We start from the raw sequence: 20,693 nt of genomic DNA on the forward strand, positions 1-20,693 counted from the left end.
ATTTTCAATGTTTATGGTCTTCCTGCTGTGTCATTTCACACAGGACTCATTTCCCCCACCATCTGCTAGACAATGTCCTGTGCCAATAGGACACTCTTAAAACCTGAAGCACACATAAAGTCCATCACTACTCTCTGAAATGGAATACCACTTCAATAGAGAGATCATGATAGGTCTTTGTTTCTGTGCCTATTGTCTTTGTCACATCATATCTGTCTGTCAGCTTTTAGTTTAGGGAGAAGACGATGCATTGTACAAGAAATCAGTCAAAAGGAAAATCTGTTAGATTTGAGGGCTCAAAACAACTCACTTGTTGTTCATGATTATGGGTGTGCATGCATGCAGTTCAATGCTGTACTCAATGTTTGAGTTTGTCATTATGATTTGGTAGTAGGACGTCACACATTTATCATTTTATCACTATTATGACTCTTCTAATATCAAAACCTAAAGCTACTTCTCATTTGAAGATCTAGGTCATTTAGTTGTAATAGCTTTTTAGCTGCAGTTAGATCTATAAGACTCACTGGGCACACTGGTTGAATCAACGTTGTTTCCACATTTCAATGAAATTACGTTGAACCAACTTGGAATAGATGTTGAATTGACATCTGTGCCCAGTGGAGGACTTTTGCAGGGTGATGGGTGAGACATGATGAATATGAACTGCCCTTTCATCTGTTTGCTTGCTCAGGGAGCAGATTCGCAAAGGTCTGGAGGAGCTCCAGACGGTACTTCCAGGTGGAGACACCTTTATGCACGAGGGCATCCAGAGGGTGAGCTGTCTGCTTTTAGCTGAGCTGGAATCTATCTCCATTCTGGCTTAAGAACAAAGAACATGGTTTGAAGCCAAAATGGCACCTGTATCAGTATGGAAGAGTTACTGTATTCACAGGACCACTTTAGCCATTGTACTGTTTCAATCCAATTCATCTTTTTTTATAGGCCAGTGAGCAAATATATTATGGAAACTCAGAAGGTGTGTAGTTAAAATTTATTTTTCAATTGTTTCCTGCTGGAAGTTTTGCATGATATATTAATTTCTCCTGTCTATCTGTTAGTCTTACATTATTATTTGGATAGCGCTGTGGCAGCAATTAGATCCTAATCAGAGGTTTTCTGTCTGTTGATAGGATACCGTACAGCCAGTGTCATCATAGCTCTCACAGATGGAGAGTTGCATGAGGACCTCTTCTACTATGCTGAGAGAGAGGTAAGCACAGCCTGAGACAGAGCAAGGTAAATAGTAAATATAGACAGAGGGAGAAAGACGAGCCCACAAATTGTAAACAGAAGTGGCACTCCTGTTGGCACAGATCAAACAGCAGCACCATATACATCACCTCAGTAGCAGATCCATTATTTTCAGAGAAGGAAAGGGGGGTCAACATTTCTGTCAGATTTATGTCTCCCATCTGCCCATGAATAAAGAAGGCAGAGTCATTCGCCACACATCTGCACAAGGAATCAATGATTTAGTTGGGAGTGCAGGTGCAGCCGGCGTGCAAAGCTAGGACTGTTTAATCAGTTCTGAGCACCCTTGGACACACTTGAGGAAGTGATGCAGATACTGTATCTTTCTCAGTAGCTTTCAAAATGTTGTGGGGAAAATGCCACTTACCCTGAACAGGGCGCCTTGGAGCAATAGCTTGAAGCTTTATGCTGTCACTCATATTGAATAAAGTTGTCAGCTCAGCTCTGAAGGGCCTTCTTTCAGATGCTCATGAAATGTAACATTTGACTCATGAGCTCTGTTGACTCTAGCCACTCAAGTGTTTCCATCAGCGTTTAATTATTTTTAGAAACAATATTGAATGTCAGTCAACAAGAACTCAGTGCTGCGTTATCTCGTAACTATTACTCAAATCTATGGCTCAGTCACCACAGGTCCAGAGGAGCGATCTGGAGGGTTTTCTGTGGTTGTGTGTTGGTTGATGTTGTGCAATGCAGTGCTTTAATAGATTCCAGGTCTTGACAGTTTTTCTTGTTTTTGCTCTCCTCTGTGAATACCTGACAGGCCAACCGCTCGCGGAGTCTGGGTGCCTCCGTATACTGTGTGGGTGTGAAGGACTTCAATGAGACACAGGTGTGTTGACACGTCTTGCTTCCGTGTGCTCTGATTTGACATCTCACACTGTGTCCCAAACATAAGATGGAAAAGAGGTTGGTGGGTTTGTGAAAGTTCAGCATGAACTGAATGAAACGTTGTTTCTTCCTCAGCTGGCAAAGATTGCTGATAGCAAGGACCATGTATTCCCAGTGAACGATGGCTTTGAAGCACTGCAGGGGGTCATTGATTCGGTAAGAGACCTGACTACTAACACAAGGAAAGCTAGAATAATTAAACAATAAGGCCCGAGGGGGTGTGGTATATGGCCAAAATACCACGGCTAAGGGCTGTGCTAATGCACGACGCAACGCGGAGTGCTAGTACACAGCCCTTAGCCGTGGTATATTTGCCATATATCACAAACCCCTGAAGTGCTTTATTGCTATTATGACCTGGCTACCAACGTAATTGGAGCAGTAAAAATAAATGTTTTGTCATACCCATGGTATACGGTCTAATATACCACAGCTTTCAGCCAATCAGCATTCAGGGCTCGAACCACCCAGTTTAAAACAGCATTTTTAATATGCACACTGCGCCATCTATTCAGAGATGGTGTTTGATAATTATACCTGTTCTAGGAGGTCAGAGGAAATGGTTCCACATGGAACTCATATCCTCACTGCAGTACATCTCTCTCAATCCATGAACACATTACTCAAATAGCAAACGAGGGAAAATAGGACAAATGAAAACAAACAAATATTCTGGCCATCAAAACTCACCAGGAATAACATTCCAGGAAAACATGCTGTGACTTCCCAGCTTTTGATCCAAGCTACTGGAGTCTTACCAAACAGGATCAGTGAATGAATTCATTATATCTTCTAGCTTCCACCTCAAAGGAATGTACGTATATTGTTGTATCCGCTATGCCGATTGAAAAAGAGAACGGATGAAAGAAAAGGAGAGCTTCTGAGTTTCTCTAGCAGAGATAGGGGTCAGACCAGTTGACTGTCATCTGGATCCCTTTAACAGCATGCTGAAAGCTCATGGCTCAGAGTCGAGGAAGAAGGGCAGCATGTTGTAAGTCAGTCTGATCTTCAGGAATACAACACATACTTTGCCTGGACAGTGGGGGTATAGAGAGAGAGATATACACCCAGAGCACAAGGACAGCGAGGAGCACAGGGATGAGACAGGAGACATCAAGCAGATCATAGTATCGAGGTGCACTGGTACACACTGTTACTGTAATTGACAGGAAAAGGAGTATAGGGATTATATTGTAAACCAATACTCTCAACAAATAAACACACAACCTTCTGTTACTGTGAGAATGTCCAGACCTTGGCCCCATACCCCCTCCCCCTTGTCTCCCTCCTTCTCACCTCTCACCTCCCTCCCCCAGATATTAAAGAAGTCCTGTATTGAGATCCTGGCGGCTGAGCCCTCCAGTATCTGTGCAGGAGGTAAGTTTATAGACCTCTGGCCCAACCCATTTTTCCTCTCTGGTCTCTCAGGTCTTCACTAAATCATACATTTAAAGGCCCCCCACATTGGAGCTCACAACAGGAAGAGAAGAAAAATATACCTTGGCAGGGCCAGGAGCCTGGTGTGCAGTACATCCAGTATCTCCTACACACAGTAGCAGCAACTTCATTTGTCATGAACGATTCAACCCAGACCTGGTCTCAACTCCATTTAACTACTGTACTAAGGACACAAATCATATTTGTCTTTTTCCGCTGTGTAATGCTGCTTAGTCATTGTCCATTCTACAGTCTTACAACCCACCACTTTCCCCACTGTAAAAATAAGTATTTACGCTTCGTGTTTTCTGGGTTCTGTGGTATTGGCTCCAGAGAGCCACTATATATCCACATGTCTGAACAACTGCAGTTGAAGTCTCATTGACTGCAAGATCTCAATTATCCAGGCATCCAGAGAAATCATTTATCTTCAACAACTACTATGGTCAGGGCAGTTTGTTGGCAGAATGTAACCAGAGTGTGAGATGCTGAGATGATAGACTCAGATGTTAGCCTGAACAGCTACAGTATTACATGTGGTGGGACAAATTCAGTCACTGTGCTCCTCTCTTCTCCCTCCAGAAACCTTCCAGGTGGTGGTGAGAGGAAACGGCTTCCTCCATGCTCGGAATGTCCATAAGGTCCTGTGCAGTTTCCGAATCAACGACACACTCACCAAGAGTAAGTGGAGTATGAACTGAAAGTAAATAGACAAGAGTGGTCTTTTCTGTTTCAATGGCATGTTCATAATGCGTACGGCATTTGCTAATCATGTAATAACAAACACAAAGACGCCATTCCTGCAGCTGCAAGAGTAAAATTTCTCAGGAAATGTGTGACCAACGTGGTGAGTTACTGTATGATTTGGACACGGAAAAAGTCAATGTTCACCAATTGATGTCTCACAATGCTTCCCAAAAGTGCTCTTCAAGAGGGCAGAGTCAGCAGAGGTCCTCTATGCCCGAACAAGTGCTCATGCCATTTGTTCCTGGTATTACTGGTTTGTGTCTTTTGAAGGGTACATTGTGCTTTAACGGCCTGGGACTGTGCCAGAGCCAGAAGATCAAGGGAAAACAGTGCCACACAGAAGTTAGTAAGGGGGAAAGTCCTAGAGGCACATCCAAGTTCCCCTGTGATCTTTAGAAGTGGCCTAATGGATGTGTGAGACCAGCCCCCTCTGATGCATGCCAACATGTAGCTGTGGGAGGCCATGCTCTAATAGAAAATAGCCAGCGCTGATGCATAAGCAAGTCTGGAGTCTGGGCCTGAAGGGAAGAGAAGAATAGGATGCTTAGGCTGGAAGAGGTTTTACCCTCGATGTCAGAACAGGGTCTGGAGAAAAGACACAGACACCAAGTTGATGTCCGTTCTAAAGTAAGTTATTGGCCTTCATTCAGAAGGTCTGAATTGCAATGAAGGATTTCATCTATGGAATTTGATAGCCGATCAAAGCGCAGTCTTCAGCGCCATTCGATATTACGGTTGAATAACGTTTACAGTATGGTGCTGCTTAGCATGAATGACCTAGGGACTGCTAACACATTTCTCCTACTCTGAAGTAGAGTGATGAAGAGAGTGGTTTACGGTGACTCAGAATGTTAATTGTTTGTATGTAATAAACATACAACTCCCTACAGACAAGCAGAAGACATGGAAACAATTTAGGAAAAAAGGATAGACAGCTGTTTACCAACTGTCCAGTAGAGCATGTTTAGCCCTAAACCGTTTAGTCATTTCAGACACAACAGGGGCCACCTATAAATCGCTATTGGATTATTGTTTCCTGTGGTTGAGTGTCATTGGTCTCATATGACTGATTCACCTTGTCCCATGGTGGGCTCTCCTGTAATCTGCAGAACCCCTAACCACCACAAACACCATCTCCCCTCTATAGCCTCTCCATAACCTACAAAAGTTTGGGGACCTCGTAGGAAAGAGCAATGTGTAGCTACATGTGTTCAGCAGCTGAATGGATGTCTCCAGGAAAACCAGCAGGAGCAAAGCCCTCTGAGCTTTGGCAGTGAAGACACGTCGTGGGTATTCTTTCCTCTCTGTGACAGATGTTGCCTTGATGGCTAGTGAGCAGCAGCATTGAGATATGTGAAGAATGAGAATCCACACCTAGTGACGTGATTAAAAAGAGGTGGATTAGGAAAACGAGTCATTTTATGGAGATTGCATAGTCCTCCAGAAATCTGTGTTGACTGACAGCAAGATTTATTTCACAGCCACATGATGGTATTGTCAGTAACTATGTCCAGCTGTTGTATTGTCCCAGTATTAGTTGAAAAACATTTTGAGATGGTATGAACTACTGCAATTAATTCAGATGATAAAAATAGATTACTGCAAGTAAAATGGACTTGGCCTGATCGGAGGGATCCTACCGAACACTTAGTCATCTCACTGAGAGGCCAGTTACTGATCAGCACAGACTGAAATGTATTGAGTAAGATTAAACTGTGAGCATGTCTACACTCAGCAGTAAAGCATGACCTTTTCTCATGTGCACAGAGTAAACAGTGTAATAAAGTGTGAGATGAAGCAAAGCTGTTGGCCAGCATTTAGATCCCTACACTCTTAGAAAAATAGAGTTCCAAAAACATTCTTCAGCTGTCCCCATTGGAGAACCCTTTTTGGATCCAGGTAGAACCCTTTTGGGTTCCATATAGAACCCTCTGTGGAAAGGGTTCTACAGTGCATTCGGAAAGTATTGACACCTTGACTTTTTCCACATTTTGTTACGTTACAGCTTCATTCTAAAATTGATTAAATTATTTATTTTTCTCATGAATCTACACACAATACCCCATAATGACAGTGAAAACATTTGTTAATTTTTATTTTATTTAGCACAAATAAAAAAACAGAAATACCTTATTTACATAAGTACTTGAAATTGAGCTCAGGTGCATCCTGTTTCCATTGATCATCCTTGATGTTTCTACAACTTGATTGGAGTCCACCTGTGGTAAATTCAATTGATTGGACATTATTTGGAAAGGCACACACCTGTCTATATAAGTTCCCACAGTTGACAATGCATGTCAGAGCAAAAACCAAGCCATGAGGTCGAAGGAATTGTCCGTAGAGCTCCGAGACAGGATTATGTCGAGGCACAGATCTGGGGAAGGGTACCAAAACATTTCTGCAGCATTGAAGGTCCCTAAGAACACAGTGGCCTCAATCATTCTTTAACGAAAGAAGTTTGGAACCACCAAGACACTTCCTAGAGCTGGCCGCCAGGCCAAACTGTGCAATCGGGGGAGAAGGGCCTTGGTCAGGGAGGTGACCAAGATCCCGATGGTCACTCTGACAGAGCTCCATAGTTCCCCTGTGGAGATGGGAGAACCTTCCAGCAGGACAACCCTCTCTGGTGGAGTGCTGCAATCAGGCCTTTATGGTAGGGTGGCCAGACGGAAGCCACTCCTCAATAAAAGGCACATGACAGTTCACTTGAAGTTTGCCAAAAGGCACCTAAAGGACTCTCAGACAATGAGAAACAAGATTCTCTGGTCAAATGAAACCAAGATTGAACTCTTTGGCCTGAATGCCTAGGGTTCTATCTGGAATCAAAAAGCATTTTTCAAAGGGTTCTGATATGGGAACAGCCGAAGAACCCTTTTAGGTTCTAGATATTTTCTAAGAGTGCATGGTAGAAACATGACCACTGCAGAGATTTGGGCCCCGATAACCCTTCACCTGAGAGAATGACCAGAGTCCTTTGTAGTCAGTCAGCTAGCCAATCAGCCAACCAGCCAGTCAATCAGTCAATCTGCCTTAAAAAAGGCTCTCAACTCTCTCGGTCCCATTTGATAGTTTAAGTCCATGCAGAGTGTAAGGTGGGTGACTGCTCAGTTGAACTCTGAGTGGGATATCTGTCTGAGTTTGTGTTGGCTCTGAGCTTAGCTTGGCAGGCAGCAGTATTGATCTCCTGCTCCTCACTCCTCCCCTCCATCCTGCGGGGTGTTACTGGAGAGGAGAGGAGCTGTCATCCATGTGCTGTGGAGTGCTCATGTTGATTTCCTCAGTGCCGGGGTATGTTCAACCTGAGCCAGGATAAACAGGCAGCTTGGGCAACGACGATGCTCACTGGATCTGTTTTCAAAAGTTTCATAAGTTGGACACAGGAAGAATCAACGTTCTCTTTAAAAAGGAAGATTATGCTTTTAATCTATTTTCTTTGCTCTGTCAAATGCAGTGGTGTAAAAATACTTTAAAGTACTACTTAAGTAGTTTTTTGATGTATCTGTAGTTTACTTTATTTATAGTTTGACAACTTTTACTTCACTACATTCCTAAAAAAAGAATGTACTTTTTACTCCATACATTTTCCCTGACACCCAAAAGTACTCATTACATGTTGAGTGCTTAGCAGGACAGGAAAATGGTCCAATTCACGCACTTATCAAGATAACACATGGTCATCTGGCAGACTCACTAAACACACATGCATAGTTTGTAAATTATTTGTTAGTGTGTACCCCTGGCTATCTGTACATTTTAAAAACAAGAAAAAGGTGGTGTCTGGTTTACTTTATTATTAGGAATTTGAAATGATAGTTAAGTATATTTTAGCAATTACATTTACTTTTGATACTTAATTATATTTAGAACCAAATACTTTTAGACTTTTATTCAAGTAGTATTTTACTGGGTGACTTTTACTTGAGTAACTTTCTATTAAGGTATCTATACTTTTACTCAAGTATAACAATTGTGTACTTTTTCCACCACTGGTCAAATGGGTGTACATGTCTAAACTAGAGGTGTTGAAATCAGTCCTCAAGCATCTCTGTATTATGTTAGGTTGGTCTTGAGTTACCATCAGATACTGTATGACATCCGTTCTGTTATCATTAATCAGATTGTCCTGTCACAGTCCAATACCAATAATCCAATTTAGACGATGACATTTCATGATCATTAGTCAATGAACTCCAGACATCAGTTGAAGAAAGATTTGGGACATGATATACAGTACCAGTCAAAAGTTTAGACACACCTACTCATTCAAGGGTTTTTATTTATTTGTACCATTTTCTACATTGTAGAATAATAGTGAGGACAAACTATGAAATAACACATGGAATAGTAACCAAAAAAGTGTTAAACAAATCAAAATATATTTTTGTATTTGAGATTCTTCAAAGTAGCCACCCTTTGCCTTGATGACAGCTTTGCACAATCTTGGCATTCTCTCAACCAGCTTCATGAGGAATGCTTTTCCAACAGTCTTGAAGGAGTTCTTGCATATGCTGAGCACTTGTTGGCTGCTTTTATTTCACTCTGCGGTCCAACTCATCCCAAACCATCTCAATTGGGTTGAGGTTGGGTGATTGTGGAGGCCAGGTCATCTGATGCAGCACTCAGCACTCTCCTTGGTCAAATAGCCATTACACAGCCTGGAGGTGTGTTAGGTCATTGTCCTGTTGAAAAACAAATGATAGTCCCGCTAAGCACAAAACAGATGGGATGGCATATCGCTGTAGAATGCTTTGGTTGCCGTGCTGGTTAAATCACTGACAGTGTCACCAGAAAAGCACCATCACACCACCTCTTCTATGCTTCACTGTGGGAACCACTGTTACGCACGCCTCTAGAAAGAGGGAATGCAACACCCTGCTACAACTTAACTCTCCGTGGTGTGAAAGATGTATGGACTGTAGGTGTGAGTAAGGATGAAAAAAAGGCAGAATACCGTTTACAGGGAATTTATTCCTTCACACGGTAAGTTTGGGGAAAAGGGGCTGGGCGGAACCAAAGCAAAGAAACTAAATATCAAAGCCTCCTCTCCTACCTTACCTGCCTACCCACTACTTAACTAACTAGCACCACCTGGTGCACTAACCAAAATACAGGGGATGGTCCGCCCAGGTCTTTCCTAGTGTGCATAGACAAACTACTACGGTTAATGTATACTGGCCTGATTCACACAGTCTCCTCTGAACAGTTGAGATGTGTCTTACTTGAACTCTGTGAAGCATTTATTTAGTCTGCAATCTGAGGTGCAGTTAACATTAATGAACTTATCCTCTGCAGCAGAGGCAACTCTGGGTCTTCTTTTCCTGTGGCGTCCTCATGAGAACCAGTTTCATAATAACGCTTGATGGTTTTTGTGACTGCACTTGAGGAAACTTTCAAAGTTCTTGAAATGTTCCACATTGACTAACCTTCATGTCTTACAGTAATGATGGACTGTCGTTTCTGTTTGATTATTTGAGCTGTTCTTGCTATAATATGGACTTGGTCTTTTACCAAGTAGGGCTATCTGCTGTATGCCACCTCTACCGTGTCACAACACAACTGATTGGCTCTAACACATTAAGAAGGAAAGAACTTCAACTTTTACAAGGCACAACTGTTAATTGAAATGCATTCCAGGTGACTCCCTCATGAAACTGGTTGAGAGAATGCCAATATTGTGCAAAGTTATCATCAAGGCAAAGGGTAGCTATTTTGAAGAATGTCAAATATAAAATATTTTAACACTTTTGTTTTTGGTTACTACACGATTCTTTGTGTTATTTCATAGTTTTGATGTCTTCACTATTATTCTACAATGTAGAAAATAGTAAAAATAAAGAAAAACCCTTGAATGGGCAGGTGTGTCCAAACTTTTGACTGGTACGGTAGGTATGAAGTTGTCAATGGGTTCTGTTCCGTGCAGTCTGAGTTACACTTTGATTAGAGCATAACCAATATGTTTGTGTATGAGTCAATGTTGTGACCCTTTGTTCTCCTGTACTCCTAGGTGTGAAGCCATTAATAGTGGAAGATACGTATCTCCTCTGTCCTGCACCCATTCTCCAGGAAGAGGGAATGTAAGTACTATAATCACTGAAAGAATATCAGTTTTTCTCTTTATCTGCTGATGTTTCTGTCACCCATCCTAACCACACGCTATCTCTTTACACCCCTGTTGTGTTCCAGGGCAGCCAAACTCTATGTCAGCATGAATGAAGGTCTCAGTTTTATCTCCAGTTCAGTCACCATTACAACAGTGGGCTGTGTAAGTACAGTGGGGTGGTGCATGTTGTTGCAGTACCCCCATCAAAGACTCACATGAACCAATAACTGTCCCAAACTATGACAGTTAGTCCCCTGTAGTTACATGATTACAGGCACTTTAACTTTCTGATGGGTCTCAGCCTTTGCACTGTGGTGGAACATGCAGGTGAGTGGAGACTGAGTTTGACCTGTGTCCCTCTCTCTCTCTTTGTCCCAGTCTGATGGAACCATCCTGGCCATCGCCCTGCTCATCCTCATGTTGCTTTTAATCCTCATGATTCTCTGGTGGTTCTGGCCTCTTTGCTGCAATGTGGTGAGTCGCATAAACTATATGTCACATTCACACTCATGAACAGTGTCTTACAAGCGTGAACCTTTTTAAACTTTTTTATTTTATTAAATACGAATTGCCCTATATGGTAGACCTATGTGTAGCTTGAAGCATTCCCAGTAAGTCTTTTCTGAGAGAACTCTATGTACTTTATACACTGGCATAATGCTCACAGATGATCACAGATGTATTTTACGGAGGTATTTTATCTGAATAAATCACACTCAAGTCATCTTGCTAATCTAAACAGTATTTCCATGCTGAGAGGGGTTATATGAGTCAGTGAAGGATGAGACTCCTTGGCCTTTTTGGCATCCAATTGATTTTATTAGTCTATTATGCCCAGAGGTCACCAGAGGTCAGTGGTTAAGGTGTGCAGTGGTTAAGGTGTGCAGTGGTTAAGGTGTGCAGTGGTTAAGGTGTGCAGTGGTTAAGGTGTGCAGTGGTTAAGGTGTGCAGTGGTTAAGGTGTGCTGAAGTACTTAGTCCCTCTGTTGAAGTAGTTTGTTCCACTGGAGGTCACAGGACAGTGGTTCTCAGCTCCAAGGTCGAGGACGATATAGCTTCTTTATGCTGTTCTAGTATTTAGACACAAACCCTCCCAGCCAGGCCTGACAAAATGGATCACAATTTAACCGCTTTGGTCTCCTATCTCTCTCTCTTTTTAGTTCTTGTCAGTTATTTTCAGTGGAAACCCTTGCCCAGCACTGTTTAGGAGAGTAATGCTATGTTACCATGGGAAATCCGATAGCATCCCAGCCTTTGGGATTGAGAAGCACAGGGGAAAATAAGTCTAATTTCAAGTAATGAATATTCATTGCCTTGGTCGGGTTCATTTCTAAGGCAATGTATTATAGTTATAGTTGCTCAATGTTTTGTTAGCCATGGACAGACCCCAAGCATGTATTTTCCTAAAGATTGAGCAAAGTTAATGAGGAAAATACAGATGATCAATATTTACTAAACATCTCGATGATTTTAATATTCTTCTACATCATCACAGGGCTCTGCCAAAATCCAACAGGAGGAGCTGGTAGTTAAAAGCCTACATGTCTGTGAAGATGTCCTTTTTTCTGGAACACATTTTACACAGGGTTTCTTGAATTTCCTCTAGCTAAAAACAGAAAAACAAGTGAGCGTGGGGCATAGACTCGCATGCCTTTTACTATTCCCCCACCCCCCCTTGTAAATAGTAGGAAAAAGGAGGGAGAAAAACAATTCCTGAGCCATGTGTTTTCATGCAACCCTGTTTTTGGCACACATTACTGTGACATATATTTTAATGTGTTTTTGAAGTACATTTGTTTTTTTACATGCTTGTCACGAGTATAACCCCCCCCCCCCTCTCTCTCTCACCATAGATTATCCATGAGCCCCCACCAGCAATAGTGGAAGACAGTTCGGTAGGTAAACCCTTGATGTTGATTACTTTTGGGGTGTGGGCTAATATATTTTATATCTGCTATTGGTCTCCAGAAGAAATGTTTCCATTCACTCACTGTTACACAATGATATGGCTGTTAAATTATGTAATGGCCATTAAGCAGAACATAAATACACTTGCAGCCATTTGTTTTATAGTTAAAGTAGTCACATTCTTTTTTGGAGATTTACTGAACAACAGTTATCCTTGATGTATATTCCCTATCCACGAGAGAAAAAAACTAGGCTACAAGGACAGTGGACTGGCTGACATGTAGCACATCCATTTGGAGTGTTAATAGGTTTAGGAACCCATTGCTTATGGTCCATTTTCTTCAATAACCTCAACTCACCGACCTTTAATATTCCCCTTGATTTTATAGACTGACATATGACCAATATGTTTCTTCCTCCCATGTCATGAGGACAACACCCTCCCACTATGAAGCCCTGTCTTTCCTCTTAGCTCATCTTGTCCTAAACCAACCCTTACTCTCAGCAAATACATTCTGATAAAAAGGCATGAGAGCTTCTTTGAACAGACCCTTCTCTGGTCACTGTACAAACTGTAGCTCAGTTGGTAGAGCATGGTGTGTGCAACACCAGGGTTGTGGGTTCGATTCCCACGGGGGGCCAGCACAAAAAAAAAAAAAAAAAAAAAAAGAAATAAAAAGAAATGTATGCATTCACTACTGTAAGTCGCTCTGGATAAGAGCGTCTGCTAAAATGACTAAATAATCCATTTCTATACCTCCCCTGTATGATAAAAATAAAGCTGAGAATAATTGTCTGTTTAGATCACTATATGGGATTCCTTTTTTAGTTTAAGGCTTCAATTAAGGCCTTATTTAAGAGCCATCTGTTTTGGAGTCCCTTTCTTGAGATCCCACTGGGAATTCTGATTAATCAAATAATTCTTCAATAATATTTTCTTCACAATAATACAGCATCACAAATGACTCTAGTTAGAAAACATTCTCAACTAGCAACAGATTTCTATCCAGGTCATATGTGACTCATTTTAATGACACTGAGCATTTTTACAGCCCATACTCATTTAATAATGTTGAAATAATTGTCCTTTTAGTATAAATCCTTTGTTCCATTTTTGGATGCAACTTTGGTTGTAAAGTCAGGAAAGAATAGAGAAGCAGCCAAAAAGGTGCATAGTGACAGTCCAACTTACTTTTCTTCTCAACTTGTATATCAGAAGATTTACTAGTCTTTTTAGATGTTGTTTTTGTAAGATATTGTCATAAAATCCCCTCATTAACCAGCACATGGAATATGCAGAAAAAGTGTGAAGTAATCATCTCCCCCACTCCTCTAATTCAATTAAATCATACAGGAGGTATCTCCTCCAGTTTTTTGTGAAGCTTTTTGCCCATTGTCTGTGTCTCTGTGACGATCTGTGAGGGCGATGGCGTCAGCCTGCTGTTATTTCCGCCTCCTCTCTGGCAGGCCCTGATCATAGGCCTGATGGATTTGATTAGTCTGAATCGGGGTCTATTAAAGAGCTGAAACATGAGGGGGGCTGTGGGCTCGGTCATTTCCTCTGATCTGGCGCATGCCATGGACGGGACGGGAGAAGGCGAGGGGGAGAGAGAGGAGAAGGAGACTAATTTAGACATAAAAAGGAAATCATACCCAGGGCCTGAAATATTAGATTGTGAGTAGGGTATATGAGAGATGGAGAGGCAGAGTGCTTGGTGTATAGGCTGTACCTCAGAACCAACAGTGCCAGTGTGTATGAAATGATTAATCATCTCACACCCCGAATTTGAATTAACCCTGTCTGGGACATTGTGCAAAGAGTGGGATCTTTACACTATCTCTTCCCCTCCCCCACAGGATGAGGAAGAAGATGGGATGCCTAAGAAGAAGTGGCCCACGGTCGATGCCTCCTACTATGGGGGCAGAGGTGTGGGTGGAATCAAAAGGATGGAGGTGAGCTTCGCTGGAACCCTGCTGTATTTAAGCTCCAACAAGCTGATTTCATTATATTGTACCTGCCCTCACTCGCCTGTTAATCTACAGCTGTTCTGTCCATGCTAGTTGATCTAGGAAATCTGTTTGACAGATCAGCAATGGCAAACAACCAAGCACACACTTAGTGGTTGGCCGAGCACGCCCCCATTCACATCAACGGGGCTGTAGTGGTGCGGGTTGAGAGCTTAAAGTTCCACGGTGTCCACATCACCAAGGACTTATCATGGTCCAAACACACAAACACAGTTGTGAAGAGGGCACGATAATGCCTCTTCCCCCTCAGGAGGCTGAAAAGATTTGGCATGGGCCCTTAGAGCCTCATAAAGTTCTACAGCTGCACCATAGAGAGCATCTTGACTGGCTGGATCACCGCCTGGTATGGCAACTGCTCCGCATCTGACCTGATCTGCTACAGAGGGTGGTGCGTACAGCCCAGTACACCACTGGGGCCGAGCTCACTGCCATCCAGGACCTCTGTACCAGGCGCTGTCAGAGGAAGGCCCTAAAAATTGTCAGACTCCAGCCACCCAAGTCATAGACTGTTCTCTCTGCTACTGCACGGCAAGCAGTACCAATGCACCAAGTCTGGAACCAACAAACCCTGAACAGCTTCTACCCCCAAGCCATAAGACTGCTAAATAGTTAACCAAAGAGCTAGTCAGACTATCTGCATTGACCCTTTTTGCACTCACTTTTTCGACTCCTCATATTCGCTGCTGCTACTGTTTATTATCTATAAATATTTACCTCAATTACCTCGTACCCCTGCACCTCGACTCGGTACTGGTACTCCCTGTATATAGCCAAGTTATCGTTACTCATTGTGTATTTGTTCCTTGTGTTATTATTCCTCAATTCTTCTCTCTGCGTTGTTGGGAAGGGCCCTTAGGTAAGCATTTCACTGTTATGCCTGACAAATTGAATGTGCGAGGTTGAAATTAAATGTTTAAAAATCTCTGCTTGTTATTATTTGTCAGGTGCGTTGGGGTGAGAAAGGCTCTACTGAGGAGGGAGCCAAACTGGAGAAGGCAAAGAATGCCAGGGTGAAAATGCCTGAGCAGGAGTTTATACAGTCCCCCACCCGCATTCTCAACAATGGCATGCGCAAGCCTCCAGGCCCTCACAAGTGGTACTCACCAATCAAGGTATTGTCATGGCCAATATAAAAGACACGCATTGCACACAAAGCTGTCAAGTTCAATCACATACTCAACATGGCTTCCTATATTATATTCACTGAGTGTACAAAACATTATGAACTTGACACAGACTGACCAGGTGATTCCAGGTGAAAGCTATGATCCCTTATTGTTGTCACTTGTTAAATCCACTTCACTCAGTTTATTGAAGGGGAGGAGATGGGTTAAAGAAGGATTCTTAAGCCTTGAGACAATTGAGACATGGATTGTGTATGTGTGCCATTCAGAGGGTGAATGGGCAAGACAAAATATTTAAGTGCCTTTTGAACGGGGTATGGTAGTATGTGCCAGGCACACAGGTTTGTGTCAAGAACAGCAACGGTGCTGGGTTTTTCACGCTCAACAGTTTCCCGTATGTATCAAGAATGGTCCACCGCCCAAAGAACATCCAGCCAACTTGACACAACTGTGGGAAGCATTGGAGTCAACATGGGCCAGCATCCATGTGGAACGCTTTCGACACCTTGAAAAGTCCATGCCCCGACGAATTGAGGCTGTTCAGAGAGGGGGGGGGGCGGGGGGGCACCTCAATGTTAGGAAGGTGTTCTTTAATGTTTTGTATATTTTGTGTATAGACTGATAGGATGGGTTGAAGCTGGAGTTGATTATGTAGGAATTTCATGTGGAATATTTGAGTGTTGGTGTCCCAGTCCTTAGGTGACCACTGGCATGGTGCCCCTACATGCAGGTCCAGGAGCTAGTTAAAGGCATTGTTCTATACATCCTGACAGTCAGCAGGGGATAGCTAATATAAACCAGATACACACTTGACTGACCTCCAACAGACAAGGGCTGCAGAGCTAGCAGTTTTGTTAAGAAAAACAGATTATTTTCCAACCTCTTAGCAGTGGCTGGGTCTATGCAGAATTCACAATGATCAAATATCATTTGTTCAGGCTCTGGCTTTGAGGAGGAAAATTGAAATAATCTGAGTCAGATGTTTTATCATTAAATTGGATTACGATCTACAAAGTGAATCCTCTTATTGGTGACAGATAGGCATTCAATGACAAAATTGTGGAGTTGTGGTTTGAGTTCGAAAGTATGACTATGGAGTGTAAACATACATGTTGTATAACGACTTAGTCACAATACACACAAACCCACAAAAAAAACATGCACAAAAAGCATGTTAAAGGGTCTTATTGGTTTTGTGTACTGCTCTGTGATTGCAGGGCAAATTGGATGCTCTGTGGGTGTTGCTGTCAAAAGGCTATGACCGCGTGTCTGTGTTGAGACCACACCCAGGAGACAAGGTAAGAGCCAACAAGCTGGATACATGTAGACAGAGCAAGGCTCATGTGAGGACAATAATCAGGCCCACTTATACTAGCCAACTCTTGACTGCTTCAAATTGAACCCAGTGCTCTCTGAAACACGTCATGGTTTCCATGGCAGGAAAATGACTTCTCTTTGCAATTTTCCTGATCCAGAAACCTGGAACCAACTGACATGTGCAGTAACACAATGGTTCTGTACAGGAGTCTCTAAAACATACTGTACTTTAGCTATATTATTATATCACCACATGTTTATTGACCTGTTTAAATCTCTCAGACCGAAAGGTTCTGACGTTCAACTATTTAACAATAAGGTTTTACCTACCCCAAGTGCATTGAGTGCTTGTCTTTTCCTACTAGCACTGACTTTGCTGATAACTACTTTGTTGGGGGAAAGGTACTTGCTACGATTGTGATATTTTGTTGTCTCACCTAGCTATCTACAGATGAATGCATTAATGTAAGTCGCTCTGGATAAGAGCGTCTGCTAAATGACAATGAAATGAAAATAAAATAATTATATACACTACCATTCAAAAGTTTGGGGTCACTTAGAAATGTCCTTCTTTTTGAAAGAAAAACATTTTTTTTTTGTCCATTAAAATAACATCAAATTGATCAGAAATACAGTGTAGACATTGTTAATGTTGTAAATGAATATTGTAGCTGGAAACGTCAGATTTTTTTTATGGAATATCTACATAGGTGTACAGAGGCCCGTTATCAGCAACCATCACTCCTGTGTTCCAATGGCACGTTGTTAGCTAATCCAAGTTTATCATTTTAAAAGGGTAATTGATCATTAGAAAACCCTTTTGCAATTATGTTAGCACAGCTGAAAACTTGTGCTGATTTAAAGAAGAATTAAAACTGTCCTTCTTTAGACTAGTTGAGTATCTGGTGCATCAGCATTTGTGGGTTCGATTACAGGCTCAAAATGGCCAGAAACAAAGACCTTTCTTCTGAAACTCATCAGTCTATTCTTGTTCTGAGATATGAAGGCTATTCCATGCGAGAAATTGGCAAGAAACTGAAGATCTTGTACAACGCTGTGTACTACTCCCTTCAAAGAACAGTGCAAACTGGCTCTAATCAGAATAGAAAAAGTGGGAGGCCCCGGTGCACAACTGAGCAAGAGGAGAAGTACATTAGTGTCTAGTTTGAGAAACAGACGCTTCACGAGTCCTCAACTGTCAGCTTCAATAAATAGTACCCGCTAAACACCAGTCTCAATGTCAAGTGAAGAGGTGACTCCCCCAGATCATCACCGATCCTCCACCAAATTTCACAGTGGGTGCGAGACGCTGGCATGTAAGCCTCTCCAGGTCTCACACCCACTGAAATTTGGTGGATCGGTGATGATCTGGGGGTGCTTCAGCAAGGCTGGAATCAGGCAGATTTATCTTTGTGAAGGATGCATGAATCAAGCCACGTGCAATGTTGTCCTGGCAGAAAACTTGCTTCCTTCTGCTCTGACAATGTTCCCAAACTCTGAGGATTGGTTTTTCCAGCAGGACAATGCTCCATGCCACACAGCCAGGTCAATCAAGGTGTGGATGGAGGACCACCCGATCAAGACCCTGTCATGGCCAGCCCAATCTCCAGACCTGAACCCCTTTGAAAACCTCTGGAATGTGATCAAGAGGAAGATGGATGGTCGTAAGCCATCAAACAAAGCCGAACTGCTTGATCTTTTTTGCGCCAGGAGAAGCATAAAGTCACCCAACATCGATGTGAAAGACTGGTGGAGAGCATGCCAAGACACATTAAAAGCTGTGATTGAAAATCAGGGTTATTCCACCAAATATTGATTTCTGAACTCTTCCTAAGTTAAAACGTTAGTATTGTGCTGTTTAAAAATGTTCTTTGCATTATTCGAGGTCTGACAATACTGCATCTGATAAATTTTGACCAGTTGTCATTTTCTACAAATAAATGCTCTAAATGACAATATTTTTTATAGGAATTTGGGAGAAATGTTGGCAGTAGTTTATAGAATAAAATAAAAATGTTAATTTTACCCGAACACATACCCATAAATAGTAAAACTAGAGAAACTGATACTTTTGCAGTGGTCTCAATTTATTCCAGAGCTGTGTATAGACAGTACCAGTCAAAGGTTTGGACACCTACTCATTGAAGGGTTTTTCACTATTTTCTATATTGTAGAATAATAGTGAAGACATCAAAACTATGAAATAACACATATGGAATCATGTAGTAACCAAAAAAGTATATTTTAGATTTTAGATTCTTCAAAGTAGCCACCCTTTGCCTTGATGACAGCTTTGCACACTCTTGGCATTCTCTCAACCAGCTTCATGAGGAAGGCTTTTCCAACAGTCTTGAAGGAGTTCCCACATATGCTGAGCACTTGTTGGCTGCTTTTCCTTCACTCTGTGGTCCAACTCATCCCAAACCATCTCAATTGGGTTGAGGTCAGGTGATTGTGCAGGCCAGGTCATCTCATGCATCACTCTCCTTCTTGGTCAAATAGCCCTTACACAGCCTGGAGGTGTTTTGGGTCATTTGTCCTGTTGAAAAACAAATGATAGTCCCACTAAGCGCAAACCAGATGGGATGATGTATCGCTGCAGAATGCTTTGGTAGCCGTGCTGCTTAAGTGTGCCTTGAATTCTAAATAAATCAGACAGTGTCACCAGCAAAGCACCATCACACCACCACCGCAATGCTCCATGGTGGGAACCACACATGCGGAGATCATCCGTTCACCTACTCTGCGTCTCACAAAGGCACAGTGGTTGGAACCAAAAATCTCAAATTTGGACTCATCAGACCAAAGGACAGATTTCCACTGGTCTAATGTCACTTGCTCGTGTTTCTTGGCCCAAGCAAGTCTCTTCTTTATTATTGGTGTCCTTTTAGTAGTGATTTCTTTGCAGCAATTTGACCATGAAGGCCTGATTCACGCAGTCTCCTCTGAACAGTTGATGTTGAGATGTGTCTGTTACTTGAACTCTGAAGCATTTATTTGGTCTGCAATTCCTGGGGCTGATAGCTCTAACTTATCCTCTGCAGCAGAGGTAACTCTGGGTCTTCCTTTCCTGTGGCGGTCCTCATGAGTGCCAGTTTCATCAGCGCTTGTTGATTTTTGCAACTGCACACGAAGAAACTTTCAAAGTTCTTGAAATGTTCCGGATTGACTGACCTTCATGTCTTAAAGTAATGATGGACTATGGTTTCTATTTGCTTATTTGAGCTGTTCTTGCCATAATATGGACTTGGTTTTTACCAAATAGGGCTGTCTTCTGTATTCCACCTCTGCCTTCTCACAACACAACTGATTGGCTCAAACCTGTTAATTGAAATGCATTCCAGGTGACTACAGTGAGGGGGGAAAGTATTTGATCCCCTGCTGATTTTGTATGTTTGCCCACTGACAAAGAAATTATCAGTCTATAATTGTAATGGTAGGTTTATTTGAACAGTGAGAGACAGAATAACATCAACAAAATCCAGAAATACGCATGTCAAAAATTGTATAAAATGATTTGCATTTTAATGAGGGAAATAAGTATTTGACCCCTCTGCAAAACATGACTTAGTACTTGGTGGCAAAACCCTTGTTGGCAATCACAGAGGTCAGACATTTCTTGTAGTTGGCCACCAGGTTTGCACACATCTTAGGAGGGATTTTGTCCCACTCCTCTGTGCAGATCTTCTCCAAGTCATTAAGGTTTCGAGGCTGACATTTGGCAACTCGAACCTTCAGCTACCTCCACAGATTTTCTATGGGATTAAGGTCTGGAGACTGGCTAGGCCACTCCAGGACCTTAATGTGCTTCTTCTTGAGCTACTCCTTTGTTGCCTTGGCCGTGTGTTTTGGGTCATTGTCATGCTGGAATACCCATCCACGACC

The 20,693-nt window shown here is 42.2% G+C and overlaps 1 protein-coding gene across 1 annotated transcript in view; it reads left to right on the plus strand.

Annotated features, from left to right (window-relative positions):
- LOC106579845 (anthrax toxin receptor 1) overlaps window positions 1-20,693 on the plus strand; it is a 47,559-nt gene that overhangs the window by 12,799 nt on the left and 14,067 nt on the right. The window contains exons 4-17 of the mRNA XM_014160125.3: window positions 695-776; window positions 946-979; window positions 1,134-1,213; window positions 2,018-2,086; window positions 2,221-2,301; window positions 3,462-3,522; window positions 4,165-4,263; window positions 10,337-10,406; window positions 10,516-10,594; window positions 10,811-10,906; window positions 12,285-12,326; window positions 14,197-14,292; window positions 15,312-15,479; window positions 16,709-16,789. Of these exons, the coding sequence (XP_014015600.1) occupies window positions 695-776; window positions 946-979; window positions 1,134-1,213; window positions 2,018-2,086; window positions 2,221-2,301; window positions 3,462-3,522; window positions 4,165-4,263; window positions 10,337-10,406; window positions 10,516-10,594; window positions 10,811-10,906; window positions 12,285-12,326; window positions 14,197-14,292; window positions 15,312-15,479; window positions 16,709-16,789 (1,138 nt within the window). The remainder of the gene's footprint in view (window positions 1-694; window positions 777-945; window positions 980-1,133; window positions 1,214-2,017; window positions 2,087-2,220; window positions 2,302-3,461; window positions 3,523-4,164; window positions 4,264-10,336; window positions 10,407-10,515; window positions 10,595-10,810; window positions 10,907-12,284; window positions 12,327-14,196; window positions 14,293-15,311; window positions 15,480-16,708; window positions 16,790-20,693) is intronic.

Source organism: Salmo salar, chromosome 20, assembly GCF_965601325.2.
Source record: "Salmo salar chromosome 20, fSalSal1, whole genome shotgun sequence".
In the NCBI taxonomy this organism is placed as follows: Eukaryota; Metazoa; Chordata; class Actinopteri; order Salmoniformes; family Salmonidae; genus Salmo; species Salmo salar.